Source organism: Thalassophryne amazonica, chromosome 7, assembly GCF_902500255.1.
Source record: "Thalassophryne amazonica chromosome 7, fThaAma1.1, whole genome shotgun sequence".
In the NCBI taxonomy this organism is placed as follows: domain Eukaryota; kingdom Metazoa; phylum Chordata; class Actinopteri; order Batrachoidiformes; family Batrachoididae; genus Thalassophryne; species Thalassophryne amazonica.
In genome coordinates this window covers 44,469,581-44,486,026 of record NC_047109.1, presented here as the reverse complement: position 1 = coordinate 44,486,026, position 16,446 = coordinate 44,469,581, and the positions used below count along the sequence as shown (strand labels likewise).

General features: G+C 38.9%; 1 protein-coding gene across 7 annotated transcripts in view; it reads left to right on the top strand.

Annotated features, from left to right (window-relative positions):
- map7d1a (MAP7 domain containing 1a) overlaps window positions 1–16,446 on the top strand; it is a 118,201-nt gene that overhangs the window by 51,748 nt on the left and 50,007 nt on the right. For 6 of the 7 annotated variants that reach the window (XR_004561730.1, XM_034174089.1, XM_034174085.1 and 3 more), the window contains exons 3-4: window positions 2,496–2,564; window positions 7,024–7,044. Coding sequence is in view for 6 of the 7 variants with exons in the window: in XM_034174089.1 (XP_034029980.1) it covers window positions 2,496–2,564; window positions 7,024–7,044 (90 nt within the window). In the remaining variant the exon portion in view is untranslated. The remainder of the gene's footprint in view (window positions 1–2,495; window positions 2,565–7,023; window positions 7,045–16,446) is intronic. The other variant, XM_034174086.1, reaches the window with a different exon arrangement.

Sequence of the window (16,446 nt, the reverse complement as noted above, 5' to 3'; positions counted from 1 at the left end):
TAGTGAAATGAAACTGTGAAGCTTGTTGTTCAGTTGGGTGCGGCTGCTGCAGCTTATGGGCCACTAACTTTTAATTTGGCACAGTTCACACATTCTGCACCAGCAGCAAAGGTTCCTGTTCTGCAGGTGGCGCTGGAGAACATCCCAGGTTGTTACAGGAGGAAAATCTTGAGGAAAATAATGACAAACAATAAGAACCCGTTGTCATTGTAGCATTGTTTTCCGTTTGAATTCTGTGTATTTATGCCTTGTTGCGCTCATTATATGCAGCAGAACAAATGAACTGCTGACATTTTTAAAGGGTGTGTGAGACACAAACCCATATGTTTGAGCGCTGTTTTTGTTTTGAGGGTTTGTTCGTGTGATATATGGCTTTAACATGGTGAGCTGCATACAGGCGCACATCACAGTGCCTCTGGAGTTTGTTTACACAGTCCTATCAATGTAAAAGTGGATCAGAGGCTGTTGGTAAGGGAGGCTGCATGAAGGCAGGTCTTCATGTTTCTGATTAGCAAGTCATCCAATTAGACTGCTGAGGGACGAATTCTGTCTGCATCCCATCTGATGTGTGAAGACAGACAAAATATCTGAAATGGAAAATAAAGATAGAAAAGTCATTGTTTGAGGACAGGCTCATTTATTTCAGTGTGCCGCCTTATTTCTTTGGAAGGGGTACAAAGGCGACGTGGCGAAACAGAAGTCACTTTTTTTTTTCCCATGATGCAGCAACAATGAAAGGATGCCATTTGAATTCCTGAAATAGCTAAAATCACTTTGCAGGAACTCCTCGGTCTCTCTCTTTTCTTGAGTGGTTCTGCAAGCGTATGTGAGCGCACAGTGTACATGTGACGTGATAATGCTCCCCTCTAGACATAAGACATTCAGAAACCACATCTGCGTGTGTGTGTGTGTGTGTGTGTGTCTACACACATGGCTATCGTGCAGCAGATTACAGAATATTTACAGAGGAATTCTGCAAATGGTGATATAAGCACCAAATTTGGCACAAATACGCCTAAGACATTCTTTTGAAAAAACAATTGGCCACATGAATTTTCAATCAGTGGCCAGCTTGGGGTCAATTGAACTATTATACAGAGGTCAAAATTTAAAGATGCTCCAATCATATTGAAAACTATACCACATTATTTGGCTGATCATAAATATTCCAAAAAGCTACAGTTTGGACTGTGACTGATCTGTGACTTAATGTTATGGAGTAAAAACAGCAAGAATGGTGAGAAAGGTCAATTTCAGTTTGTACAGGGGTCAAAAGTTAAAGATGCTCGAATTTGGGTTAAAAAGTGATGCAAATTATTGGTTGAGTTAATAGGGTTTTAAAAAGGAATAGTTTGCCCCATGTATCATGCTTAGTTATCACATTATGGGGTAACATATGTCACATGTTATAGAATCCAATGGACATTGTTTTTTACCTTTACTTTGCAGACCAAACATTCAACACAGTCAAAACTATTCCATTTATTAATCCTATTAGTTCAGCCAATAATTTGCACCATGTCTGAGGAGAATGGGTTGGACTGGTTGAATGGGCACCTGCGTGATGTTATCATGTCAGTATGGACCAACATCTCTGAGGAATGTTTGGAACATCTTGTTGAATCTATGCTATGAAAAATTAAGGCAGTTCTGGAAAAACAGGGGTCCAAACCGGTTCTAGCAAGGTGTACCTAATAAACTGGCCGGTGTGTGTGTGTGTGTATGTATGTATATATATATAATATTCATTGTGTTGAGTGCTCAGGGTTTGCATCAGCTCTCTGATGCCTTTCATTTTTGTATTTGTTCTAGAAACTATAGTACACATTAGCAGCTGCTTTCTGTTTAGCAACAGCGTTTCCTGTCATTGTCACAAGGCATGTATTTAATTTTGTTGACCCTCACAAAATAAGTCTTTTCTGCTCAGAATCACACACACACACCCCTTCAACCGCTTAGTCTAATTAAGGGTCGCGGGTGGCTGGAGCCTATCCCAGCAGTCATAGAGCGCGAGGCGGGGTACACCCAGGACAGGACGCGTCTGTCACAGAGCCACAAACATACATACAAACACATTCACACCCACTTGCACACCTACGGACAATTTAAAGATTCCAATCCACCTAACCCGCGTGTCTTTGGATGTGGGAGGAAACCGGGGCACCCAGAGGAACCCCACGCAAACACGGGGAGAACATGCAAATTCCACACAGAAAGGCCACAGGTGGGAACTGGCTAAAAACTTTCAAAGGTAATTTTCTCCTCCATTTTGGCAAATGAGTTTGAATATCTACTTTTTCCATATAAAGTAAAAAATAAATAGTTACACGCATGACTTGTTTCTGCTTATTATGTCAGATATTCAGGGTTCACCAGTGTACATACAGAGCAGCATCTCTTTAAACGGTGAGACTGGACGTTTTAAGAATATGAAGTGTGACGCTTCTCATTCACATTATTTTTCCTTCTTTTTCCACTTTTTCTTCTCATTGCAGATATTAAGAAGTCAGATGAGAGGCAGAAGCTTGCCAAGGAGCGCAGAGATGAGAAAGCCAAGTATCTGGGTAAGTGAAGAAGAGACCAAGCACTTTACAAAGGAAGAGAGCTCCCCCTAGTGTTAGGGTGATAGAGGTTGTTGTGCTGCTGCATGGCTCTATGCTGCAGATGGCCTGCACGTGTGCCACAGACAGAGGATCCATCTGCACAGCTTGCGAGTCAGCAAAAGATGAACCACCATTTTCCAGAAGTTTTTCCATACAAACGTATAAACTCAGAAGTAGAGCCAATTTTATTATTTTTTGTATTTTTTTTTTCCACTTAAATCAGTCAGACCCTGCTGTCTGATTGGACTTCTGAGTAAAATGCATGCGCCCCTTCAGTTTGCACACATAGTGTGAATGCATGCATTAATAAAGTTAAGTATCCTGCACAGCCTTCGCGTATCCTGGGTGGTTTTGCTTGAGCTGCTGCCCCCGCGACCCGACTCCGGATAAAGCGGAAGAAAATGGATGGATCCTGCACAGCATTTTGCAGTTTTTTTTTTGTTTTTTTTTTTTTTGAGCATGCAACTATTGCTTCTAACTTAAAAATGTAACACAGTGCTAATATACCCTCGGCCGTATGAGCATTGTGCTCTTTATAATTTGCAGTTTATTTAGTTATTAAGATCCTGTTGTCTTAAGTACAATTTCTACATGGATAAATCAAATGATCATTTGTTCATGTTGTGCAAATCAAAGAATATTTGTAGATCACCCTCATAGGAAGTTAGTTTTGAATTAGCAAAAGGCAGCGTGCAAGCTAACATCTACACAATGTTCTGTAAATGAGGTGTTATCAGGTTCCAAAAACAGTTTTTGTTCAGTTTTAGAAGTGTTTTACAGTTGTATGCAAAAGTTTGGGCAACCCTGATAATTTTCATGATTTTCCTTTATAAATCATTGGTTGTCTGGATCAGAAGTTTCAGTCAACTATATCATATGCCAGACAAACACACTGATATTTGAGAAATGAAATGAAGTTTCTAGTATTTACAGAAAGTGTGCAATAACTACTTAAACAAAATTAGACAGGTGCATAAATTTGGGCACCTTTGTCTTTTTATTGGTTTGAATACATTTAGCACTAATTATTGGAACACAAAATTGGTTTGGTAAGCTCATTTACCCTTGACCTCCTTGCACAGTTGAATCCAATCATGAGAAAGGGTATTTAAGGTGGCCATTTGCAAATGTTTCTCCTTTTTGCATCTCTTCTAAAGAGTGGCAATATGGGAGCCTCTAAACACCTCTCAAATGACCTGAAAACAAAGATTGTTCAACATCATGGTTTAGGGGAAGAATACAAAAAGCTATCTCAGAGATTTCAGTTTTCAGTTTCCACTGTGAGGAACATAGTGAGGAAATGGAAGACCGCAGGTACAGTACTAGTTAAGACCTGAAGCGGCAGGCCAAGAAAAACCTCAGATAAGCTGAAGCAAAGGATGGTGAGAACAGTTATAGTCAACCTGCTACAAAGACCTACAACATGATCTTCCTGCAGATAGTGTCTCTGTGCATCGTTCAACTATACAGCGCACTTTGCACAAGCAGATGCTGTATGATGCTGTAATGCAGAGGAAGCCTTTTCTGTGTACACGCCACAAACAGAGTCACTTGAGGTATGCTAAAGCACATTTGGACAAACCAGCTTCATTTTGGAATAAGGTGCTGTGGACTGATGAAACTAAAATTGAGTTATTTGGACATAACAAGGGGCAGTATGCATGGCGGAAAAAGAACACAGCATTCCAAGAAAAACACTTAACGACCCACAGTAAAATTTGGAGGTGGTTCCATCATGCTGTGGGGCTGTGTGGCCAGTGCAGGTACTGGGGATCTTGCTAAAGTTGAGGGTCACATGGATTGCAGTCAATATCAGCAACTACAATGTTCTGGAATGGCCATCTCAGTCCCCAGACCTGAATATTATTGAAAATCTGTGGTGTGATTTTAAGCAGGCTGTCCATGCTTGGAACCAACAAACCTGACTGAATTGTAGATGTTTTGTAAAGAAGAATTGTCCAAAATACCTTCAACCAGAATCCAGACTCTCATTGGAAGCTATAGGAAGCAATTTAGAGGCTGTTATTTCTGTAAAAGGAGGATCTACTAAATATTGATGTATTTTTTTCTGTTTGGGTGCCCAAATTTATGCACCTGCCTAATTTTGTTTAAAGAATTATTGCACACTTTCTGTAAATCCTATAATCTTTATTTCACTTCTCAAATATCACTGTGTTTGTTTGCTATATGATATATTTAACTGAACTTGCTGATCCAAACAAACAATGATTTATAAAGGAAATCATGGAAATCATCAGGGGTGCCCATATTTTTACATACAACTGTATTTCTCTGTACCTTTTACATAATATACCAGAAACAAAGCTGTAAGCAAGTAGCTACACCAGGAAGTGACGTCACCATGCTAACCTTGGTGCAGAGAGAACATAGAGAGGGCCGACTCCAACAAAATGATGTAATGTGGACGCCATTTTGATTGTGTGTAACTGGGGCAGCTTGGCTGCTGCAGTGGAGTGACATTTTGTAAACAAAACTTCAATGGAGTGTACTACAAGCTACTGTAATGCACTGTTTGACTTTAGAACACAAGAAACTACTGTTACAAATGTTTATTTAAACAGCTGTTATGATTGCGGAGTGTATAGAGTGGAAAGTAAGGTGCTGTAAGTATATTATAACCAAGGCAGCTTGATCTTTTATATTTTATATTTAGTTTTAGCTTTTCTGTTGTGTTTTTAATCAGGTTCTTTGTCTCTTTCTGTAAAATTATATTGTAGCATTATACAACATACATAATACATTTGACACTTTTATGACAACAAACGCTGAGCCATTATTAGACAGAAAACAAATGCACACAAACGTGCTGACAGCTGCAACAGCTTAATGCTAATTTTAACATTGAAAATGCCATAGACATGCTAATGCGTTAGCATTGGTCCTGTTTTTAAGTTATAAAAATACATCTATCAACTGTTTCAGAAGACCATAACAGGTTGGTTTAACATAAAAAAGGTAAATATTACTCAGATATGTGCTCTTTGGGGTTTTAGCGGGGAAAAATTACGATAAAGCGAAATAAAACAATGAATCAACGAAGCATTAGATTGAAGCATTTCTTCGATCGGTTCAAAGCAAAGCCGTGCTGCAGAAAAGTTGATTATAGACCCACTGCAGGGTTTGTAATCAATGTAGAGAAATGATCATTTTCCTGACCAACACCTCCAAAAACACGGCTACTCTGAAGGACCGATAAGGGAATCGTTAAGCAAAAAGGTTATTGATGTCGGTGGATTGAATCATTTCTTAACGATACCTTTTGGAAAGGAGGAGAATGCCACTTCCTTGTTTGTTTTAGTGTACTTGGTGCAATTGATGGCCGAACACTCAGTTCCTTTAGATCTTGATATTTTTCTGATGTTGCTGGTATAGTTATGATCCATGGTCATGAAAAATGCATATAAACAGAAACCTTTGTCTATAATACTACTAAAGTGACACAAAGACTGCCATTGTGCAACACCCAGTTACACACATTCAAAATGGCTGCTGGCGCTCAGCCAGTTACAATGCAGCATATAGGAAGTCGGTCCTCTCTATGTTCTCTCTGCCTTGGTGAAATGTCTTCTAAATAGGTTCAGAGGTGTTATTGGGTTCCAAAAACAGTGTTTTCAGTTTTAGAATTGTTCATTTCTCACTAGCTTTAACATAATATTACATAATATTCCAGAACCTATTAGCAAGTAGCTACACCGCAAAGTGACATCACCGTGCTAACTTCAGTGAAATGTCATAAATAAGTTCAGAGGTGTTACTGAGTTCCAAAAACAGGATTTTCAGTTTTAGAAGCATTTATTTCTCGCTAGCTTTAATATAATCTATGAGAACCATGTATATAAACACACAAAACGAAGCAGTTTTGAAGATACCAGTGACTGACATCATGGTGCAGCGCTACTTTGATTGGCTGTAACCTGCGTCACTCCAAATGGATCAGATTGAAAAAGAATGTGACTTTTTAACCTCTTAAAATACATGAAGGTTAGCCATCTTTCATCTCCAAGGTCTGTGTCCCAAGAATGTTCCCTGTGAATTTTAAGAGTCTGGCTGTAATAAGACTGGACTTAACGCTGAGCACAGATGGACGGATGGATGGAGGAAAAGCCTTCGCAATACCCGATGGCCCTATTTGATGGCCTCGGATACAAACAAAAAAGAATAAGTTTCACCATGTTTCTGCAGTCGCACTTTGTTCTGCATGCAAGCCTCTTTACCTCACAAAAACACACATGACTGTAGTTGTTCATGTAAATTTTAAAATACATTTCGCTGCTTGAGGATGTATTTTTGTTCAACATGCAGCTGTCGTGTCACTCGGCTACACGCTGATGCAGTGCGCACTGCTTTGCATGATTGACAGTTGCCTGTGTCTTCTCTCTCTCATTCCTTTCATTTGCAGAAGAGCTCAGCATTTTACAAGGTAAGCCACTCACCTGTGTGCATGTGGTGGTGGTGACAAAACCTTTCAGTCATTTTCTTTTCCAGTCCATTTAAAGTATCATAAATTTTACTGGAGCTGGGCAATAAATCTCAAGCACTTCCTTTATACTACATGGACGTACATGCTTTGGCTTAATTTGGAGCTTTTTCCAAAATTAAGCTTACAAATAACAACCAGTAATGTCAGTTGGTAAACACAGCATTTCAGTACCATAATTTCTAGACTATAAGCTGCTATGTTTTTCCACACACTTTGAACACTGCAGTATATACAATGATGTGGCTAATTTCTGGATTTTTACAGGCTTTTTCATAAGTCGAAATACGTCATTTGATGCTTTCAATTGATTTCCTGAAAGCTGCACTCCTCACGCGGTGTAAATTCACACACAGTGTAAATATAAGGTCTTCCCTGTTCGTTTTAGTGAAAAAAGTCCCTCTCCGGCATTTTGTGCCAGAGTTTGGTCAGTTAGCGGAGCGGAGCCTTCTCCCCCCACCCTTCCCCACCTATTCTCTGTCTTGGCGCAACAAGTCGAGAAAGTCACAGCACCTCATTAAGCCCCTGTCACAGTGGTGTATTCGTAGAGCTGCTCATTGCAGCGTTGTTTAATTTAAATACGCCCGAAATACGTGCACAGACTCCATCCAATCCTGGCTGCATGCGATTAAAGTTAGAAAAAGAGAAAGTTAAAATTACGCAGTTCTCCGTGTAGAGCAGAAACACCGTGTGCGCACTGGATGACGTCAACACTTCAGGGGAAAAAAGCATTTACGGTACGTATTTAATTAAAAGTAAAAAACAATCTTTCTGTATAAATATCACATGTTACAACGTGGAGACCTGCGGCTTATAGACAAGTGCAGCCTATTTATGTACAAGTTTTTTCTTTTTAAAATTAGTGGGTGCGGCTAATATTCTATAGTCCGGAAATTCCTGTAGATAACACAGTGCCAACACAAACCTCTCTCCTTTTGGATTTCAGAATCAAAATTATTACCAAGTAAAATACTTCTATAAGAAGAAGTAATTTGTGCATAAACAAGAAGTAAAGGAGTCAGACAAATGTGCAAAACTATGTTTACTGTCGAATACATATAGTGGAATGGGGCTGTGCAAGGCATGAATATGTACAGTACCTTTCAGTCTGTATTTTGTTGGGGGGGGCAGGGTAAATGGGGGTCTCTGACATTATTTATAAGTCAAGTCTAGCTGCAGATAGAAAGTAGCTGTTTTTGTGTCTTGAGGTTTTAGTCCTGATGGTCCTCAGCCATCTGCAAGAGGGAAGGGTGACAAAGAGCTTGTGTCCTGGGTGAGGGGGATCAGCCACTATCTTCCTTGCTCGCCTCAGGGCCCTGGAGGTGTACAGGTCCTGTAGGGATGGCAGATTGCAGTCAATCACCATCTCTGCTGCTTGTGTGATATGCTGCAGTCTGCTCCTGTCTTTAGCAGTGGCAGCAGCGTACCAGACTGTCATGGAGGAGGTGATGGACTCATTTACTGAGATTCAAAGCATTTGCTCTGCTGTATGCAGTAATTTACAAAACTGTCCCTTAAAGGAAAAAAAACAAACTTTTACAATAAGATTTAATAAAATAAAGTGGATATCTTTTACAGTCAGTTGACTATACAGTTGTCAAAAGACAATAAAAATAAATAAATAATTCAAAGTCACTTGAATATCGTGCAGAGTTCACTTTAAAAAAAGCCTTTGCTACTGCCAAGGAGGTAATGTTTCAGTGTTATCCAGTGTGGCATATATGACGGAAAACATGGTAATCTGGAGATTTAATTTCTAAATCTGCACCATGACAAGCCACCGTGCAGAGCGCAGAGGACAGACAAGTGACCATACTGTACTGAAAAGACACAGAAAACTTGGTGGAAATATCAAGTCTCTGCTGTTGTCAAGTAATTTAATTTTATTAATTGAATTTAATTATCTTATAATGTGCCAAGTCACAGCAAAAGCCGTCTCCTTACACGAAACAATTCAACATAAAATTTAAATAAATAATTAAAAATTAATAAAAAATTTAAAATGCATAATTAAAAACAGAAGTAAAAGAATAAAACGGAAAAAAAAGCTATTCATTGACTTTAAAATGTCCATGGAATCGGCCTGCCTCACGGTCGCAGGAAGACTGTTCCACAGGGTGGGTGCACGATGAGAAAAGGCTCTTTGACCTGCTGACGTCTTCTTCACCCTGGGAACACAGAGAAGTCCCGCATCCTGCGACCGCAAAGCCCAGGCTGGCACGTAAAGTTCCACCAGATCAGCCAGATAAGGTGGTGCCAGTCCATGAACAACTTTATAAGTCAATAACAAAACCGTAAAATCTGCTCTCACAGAGACAGGGAGCCAGTGCAAAGATGCCAAAATGGATGTGATATGTTCAGACCTTCTGCTACGTGTCAAAAGTCTGGCGGCAGCGTTCTGAACCAGCTGAAGATCCCTAATGCTGGACTGCGGTAACCCTGAAAATAGAACATTACAATAATCTAGTCTAGAAGAAACAAAAGCATGAATTAGGGTCTTAGCATCAGCCATAGACAGGATGGGGCAGATCCTCACTATATTTCGCAGATGGAAAAAAAAAAAACCCTGATGTGGAGGTCAAAGGACAGTGTGCGATCAAAAATTACCCCAAGGTTCCTCATTTTGTCCGTATGATGTATGACACATGAACCCAGGCTGAGCACCAGCTGGTCAAACTGATGCCGATGTCTCGCTGGACCAAGAACCATCATTTCAGTCTTATCAAAGTTTAAAAGTAGGAAGTTACTAGACATCCAACTTCTCACTGATAGAAGACAGTCCTCCAGGGATTTTATGGGAGTGAGATTTCCCACAGTTATCAGCATGTGCAACTGAGTATCATCAGTGCAACAATGAAAGGCAATCCCAAAACTGCGCAGGATACACCCAAGGGGTGCTACATACAGGGAGAAAAGCAAAGGGCCTAAAACAGATCCCTGTGGAACCCCAAATCTCATGTCACCAAGGTCAGAGGTAGTGCCATTATACAAGCCACATTGTGAACAACTGGACAGATATGACGTCAACCATGCTAGGGCACTTCCAGTAAACCCAAAAAGATTCTCCAACCTATCGTGCAAAATATGATGATCCACGGTATCAAAAGCAGCACTGAGATTTAACAACACCAAAACCATAGTGGTGTCTAAGTCCATTGCTCGCAGAACATCATTCACAACTTTAGTAAGCGCTGTCTCTGTGGAGTGATATTTCCTAAAAGCAGACTTCAGCGGCTCAAAAAGATAAAAAATACTCAGTGAGGTGGTCTACGAGCTGCCGTGAAACCACCTTTTCTAAAATTTTGGAACAGAAGTAGATTGTTTTCAGTAAATAGAACAAGCTCCATGTGGAAAAGAGGTTATTGCTTACAGGAAGAACGTTAGATACTGGAGTCTATGTTACATGTGTCTTCTTTTAAAAATAACTCCTTCCATTTCTTGATAACTGATTTACTGAAGTCCATAGGATATTCAGTGACTTGGAAATGTCAACTGACTGCAGAAGTGATTACTTTGTTTGAAGAAATTGTGTGTATATAGTATTATTTTGTGTTTAATATTTTTTATAGCTCATGGTGTGAATTTATTTTCACTTTGAGGTTAAACAGCATAATAAAATAAATATATCTATGACAATGGAGCTTTCTTTTTGAGTAGATTTTGATTTAATGCAATAAAAGCCAAATCCAGGCACAACAGACTACATTCCTTGAAATACCAGTAATACATTTTGACCTCGCCCAGCTCTAGAGTGGCACAATGTATTTATTCCCTGTGAATAGTAATAATTATTTTTTTGTGTAAAATCATTGTCATCTTTTGTTATAATTTTAAAATCATATTCACACCTTTGCCTTTTCGGACCATATTTTAAGATATGTTCAATGTGTCTTTCATAAATCATGTAGCCATTCTCTAAATCATGTAACCAGTCGTTTTCATATGACTGTTAAATGATGGGGCACAGTAGCCAACGACACTCAGATCATATTGAAGATGATACAGTGTTGCCTTTGTTTTGAACTCTGCTTTTCCATTTCCCAGTTGCAGATGCTGCAGCTCTCCTATGATGTTGTGTTTTAAGATAACATGTTGGAACCACAAAACCACCTTGATTACAGTCTTACTGGAGAAACTGGACACTTTTAGAGACTTTGAGCCACATGTATCTTGGCAGTGAATGGACATGCATGTACAAACAACTTTGCGTTGTCCATATATATATATATATATATATATATATATGTATATATGTATATATATTGTGCACAGTGCAAGCTTTGCATTTTGTGTCACCAGTTATCCATCTTCATGATGAAGTGGTATAGAGGAGGATTTTCTTAAAAAGAAGACCTGAAGGTTTAGCTACAAACTGCCAGAAGATACATCTGAGATGCAAACCTGGATTTGATCTGTTTTGGTGAAAGCAAATCCTTCTCTGCTCTATTCCACTGTGAAGTTAAGAGTAGTGATGCAAAATGCAAAGCTTGCACTGTGCACAATTTCTCCAATCACAGCCACGTAAGCCTATAACTTCTTCTGGGTTGTCTGGGTGTCTTGGTGGCTTTCCTCACTGTTCTACTTCTTGCACAGTCACTTAGTTTTTGAGAACTGTCTACTCAATGCAGATTTACCATAGAGTGCCATATTGTTTGTATTTCCTTGTAATTGATGTAAATAAAGTCCGAAACATATTCAGTGGCAGCTTCACCATCAGAGAGCCTCGTCCACAAACGACCACAAAAGACTCCAAGCTGTCACTGATGTTAAAGGGGGCAATACATGTTATTAAGAACTGAGGTATGTAAACATTTGATCAGGTTCATTTGGGTAGTTTGTGTTGTCATTATGATTTAAAGAGAGTAAACCTGGTTGTTTGACAATAAATGGCTTCACCCAACCACTAACCGTGAGTGAAAAAATGCTTTTGTGTTATCATTCATATTCTCTAAAAAATGGCCAAAAAAACAAAAATTCCGCCAGGGTATGTAAACTTTTGAGTGTGTGTGTGTGTGTGTGTGTGTGTGTGTGTGTGTGTGTGTAAAACTAACACTGACGGTGTTAAATTAGCACGACCAGTGTACATATGGTCCTACTCTGGTCAAAGTAGAACCATATGTACACTGGCAGTGTTAATTTCACACTGGTGATTTTTATTTATATATATATATATATATATATATATATATATATATATATATCCAATCCACTTTATTTATATAGCACATTTAACAACAAAAATATTCCAAAGTGCTGCACATACAATAGAATCACAATAGATAAAACCCCAGTAGTCAAAACTTAAAAATAAGAAAATTAACAAAATTAACTAAAATGTGCAAGATAAATAAATATACACATATGTATGTATGTATGTATGTATGTATGTATGTATGTGCATTTTTATCATTTCTATACAAAATTCAGTAATACAATAGTTTTAGAGGTGACATGTTATTATTTTTAAAAAATTTTATGAATTTTTTTTGCCATGATAATCTGTTTATCATTATACTGTGTTTAATCCATGTGAACATTTTTCTGTGAAATAATACAGAATGAATCTTGAATTACAACCCCCTCCTCCTCTGATGACTGCATTCTTACACCATGCTTTTTGGTCCTTGTATTTTCAGTAACTGTTTGCTAATCCATCTGCTTGAAAGCAACAAGACCTGTTTGACACACTTCGTATGATCTGTCTCTCTGAGTGATCAGTGAGGCCTGCCAGAGGGTATGGGCTTGATTTAATACTCTGCCCAACATGGATAAAAGTTGAGATCTCAACCAAGCTTTACAAGGTCATCTTAATGGAGGTCTTATCGGCAATACCTGATTTGTCAATGATAAAATGGCTCTATCTTAGTGAAATATGAGATAATCATCAGTCCATACCAGCTGCTGTCATATCCTGCTTCTAACTCACAAAAGCTACTAAATACAACATAAAAGATTTTAAACACACATGCGTTCAATAGAAACTCCCCCTTTTAAGTATTTTTATGGTGTTTATTGACCAATCAGAATATGATTAAAAGATATTACTTGAGATAGAGACAGTTTTGTTTATTAATTATGTATAAATACAAAGGGATTCATAGTATGTATATTTTTTGAAGGGTATCAAACAGTAATTTGTCAATACTAAAGTTTAAATTTTGTCCAAATTATTAATGCTGAACCAGGTTAACATTCCATGAGTGGCGAGTCCATCAAACTCCCCACTGAGGGAAAACCTTGACCACCTCACTCCACTTCTGTATGTTTTTTACTCCCTTTGTTGAATCAACTCCATAATTTCTCAAGCTAAGGTGTTGTTAGTTGTCATTTTGAGTCAGTTTTTTTTTTTTTTTTTTTTTTTTTTTTACTGGCTCACCACAAGGACACTGGAAAACGGTAAAAATCTTTGCTGTATGGCTCTGGCTACTTTCATTGTAAAATTCTTTCACTGTTCAGCATGTTCAAGGAAGTTATTTATCAGCAGCGACTTTATGTATTTAACTTTACGACCTGTAGCAATAGAAAAGACCAGAACCGTCCACATCAGCTCTCAACTCTCATTAGGTAAAGTGTAATTTCAGAAAATTTCAGGCCTCGCTTTAAACCAGTGACCCACCAGTCCTATGTAATAACCCTGGATCCTGTGTGTTACTGTATTTGAGACTGTTTCAACCTCTGATTAGACCAGAACTGCAGACTGCTTTTCTTTCTGTGGCATTGTGATATGTATACCTTATCACATGTCTATGTACCAGACTCGGGCTGATACAGAGACATTGGGGAGTGAAAAAGAAAGAACAACCATATAATTATCGTAAACTCCATTTAATAACAACTCATTTACTCACTACACCAGCAACTCTAACAATGCTCAACACAGATTATTCAGAGGATTCAAAATAAACCCTGAGTATGGACTAACGTGGCAGGAACCAATGGCAAGAAATGTAGAATGGAAGATATCCTGGCAAAACAAGCAATGGAAAGGCATAATATGGCACGGTTTGTCATCCTTTAATACTCTTGCTTAAGAGTAAGAATTTAACACTTTTATTTTTTTATATTTTATTTGTGCATTCTTTGTGACCCTTAATTGAAGTAAGCAGGCATAGAAAATGAATGAATGAATTATACTCTATGTCCCTCTTGACACTCCTGTACAGTAGGGGGTGGTATGCACCTAATGTCAGCTGCAGTCCACCAATTAACTAAAAGAAGGATTTGAACCATTTAAGAGCAGTGGTTCAAGTTTGCTGTTATTTAATTCTTGTTTTTCAATCCTGCATTGTTTACACCTGCACAGCTCTTATTGTGATGTGTGGCATCCTTTTATTGGGACTCAAACACACTTCAAAACATTGATGATTCAAAAAAATTGTTGAAGCAATGTTTCAAATTAGCCAGCAGCAATTTGCAGCAACAACAAAGACTTTTGATGCCATCCACAGTGGCACATTTTATTATCTATGGAGCACACACACACATCTACTGGATATTATACAGGCAAAACAAAGTTGGTTTTGCGCTTAATCTGTTACATCAAAGTTCACCACAAAGTAATCAGTTCATTCTCATAATGCATCATTTTTTATTTTGGGGTTTACAACATGAAGGCATTTGTTGTTTTTGAGTTATCTGCACAAGGTGGCTGGGATGGATCAAAGCCTGATTTATGCTTCTCCATAGCTCTGTAGTGATGCAGAGCCCTCTGCGTCCCTGCGTAGCCTGACATGCACCTCCCAGAAACTCAAACTGCATGTCAAAAGGACAAAGACTGCAAGGGCTTTGAATGGTCACTTTTCCGGTTTCACTCCTTCCTCTCCCATCATATTTTAAAGATTTTTACAGTGCGCACATGTTACATTTCAATCATGGATCAAATAGAGGACCGTTTGGCAGGAAAGTCTGCAAATATAACGAACTTTACAACATGTAGTCGAAAAACTACAAAGACACTCTAATGACCTGTAATTCATGGACAGAAATTGCATATAACATTAGTTTGGAGGTCGATGATTGTATAAATATGTGGAGCTTGTAGAGGGACAAATTGATCCAAAATCAAAATAAGAAAAAACCCTGACCAGGAACAATGGTGATGTAGTCCAAAAGAAAGTCCTGCCTTGTTCTTCACATTGCTCCTCCCACTATTTTGGTGGTAAATTGCATTACGACACCCATTATTGAGATGGAGAACTTCACATGTGTCACGCCCACATTGTCGTGATTGTGTAGCTACAGAGTTATGGAGTTGTAGAAGCATAAATCAGGTTAAACTCACCTACTCATTCACCCACTCAATTTTTGCAGGTGAAGCCTTAACGCTGTACCACCGAGATAATTGCCCATTTAAAATATTGTCTGCTTAAGATATTTTTAAAAATGACAGTTTGTTTAATTCCTGGGAAAAGATAAAAATAAATGATTGAAATGGAAGAGGGCAGCACGGTGGAGTAGTGGTAAGCACTGTTGCCTCACAGCTAGAAGGTCATGAGATCGATTCCCATCTGTGGCCTTTCTGTGTGGAGTTTGCATGTTCTCTCCGTGTTTGCATGGGTTCTCTCTGGATGCTCGGGCTTCCTCCCACTTCCAAAGACATGCAGGTTAGGTGGATCGGAAACTTTAAATTGTCTGTAGGTCTGCATGTGGATGTGAATGTGTTTCTTTGTCTGTATGTGGCTCTGTGACAGACTGGCATCCTGTCCAGGGTGTACCCCACCTCACACTGTGACTGCTGGGATAGGCCCCAGCTGCGCCGTGACCTTTAATTGGATTAAGCGGGTATAGAAAATGGATGGATGAAATGGAAGAACAGCATTTTGAGAAAACTGGAAATTATATGCAGTCAGCTCAAATGATTCAGACTGACATGTAATTCTTCACGTGTGGGCAGCTGACACAGTTTCGTCTCTCATTTTTGATTGCACCATAATAAAACCTGAAACGAAGCTAAAGCTGGTTTCAAACTAATCATGGTGAGCTATGATACTCACTGCAGCCGGTATCATCATTGCCTCGAGGCGCTGCCCTGCAACATGGGGCTGTAACTCAGCTTTCTGTCCCTTTGATAAATGCCGATTCGTGCCCCCCATGCATTTTAACACTTTAACCTCCAGCATCACTGCTGAGAGCCATCACCACAACATAAAACCCACATCCAGTTGCTTTTGTTGAATCAAGTGCTTCAGTGAGCTAAGCCTGGACTCCATGAAGAGATTGATTCTTCATGGTGATTTCTTTAAAGTACTTTGTACTGGGTGCAGATTTTCTTTGCAGCCACTGACTCCACCAGGTGATTTCACTGATTAACTGATTCCATCTGCACAAACTGATATTAATCAGTGA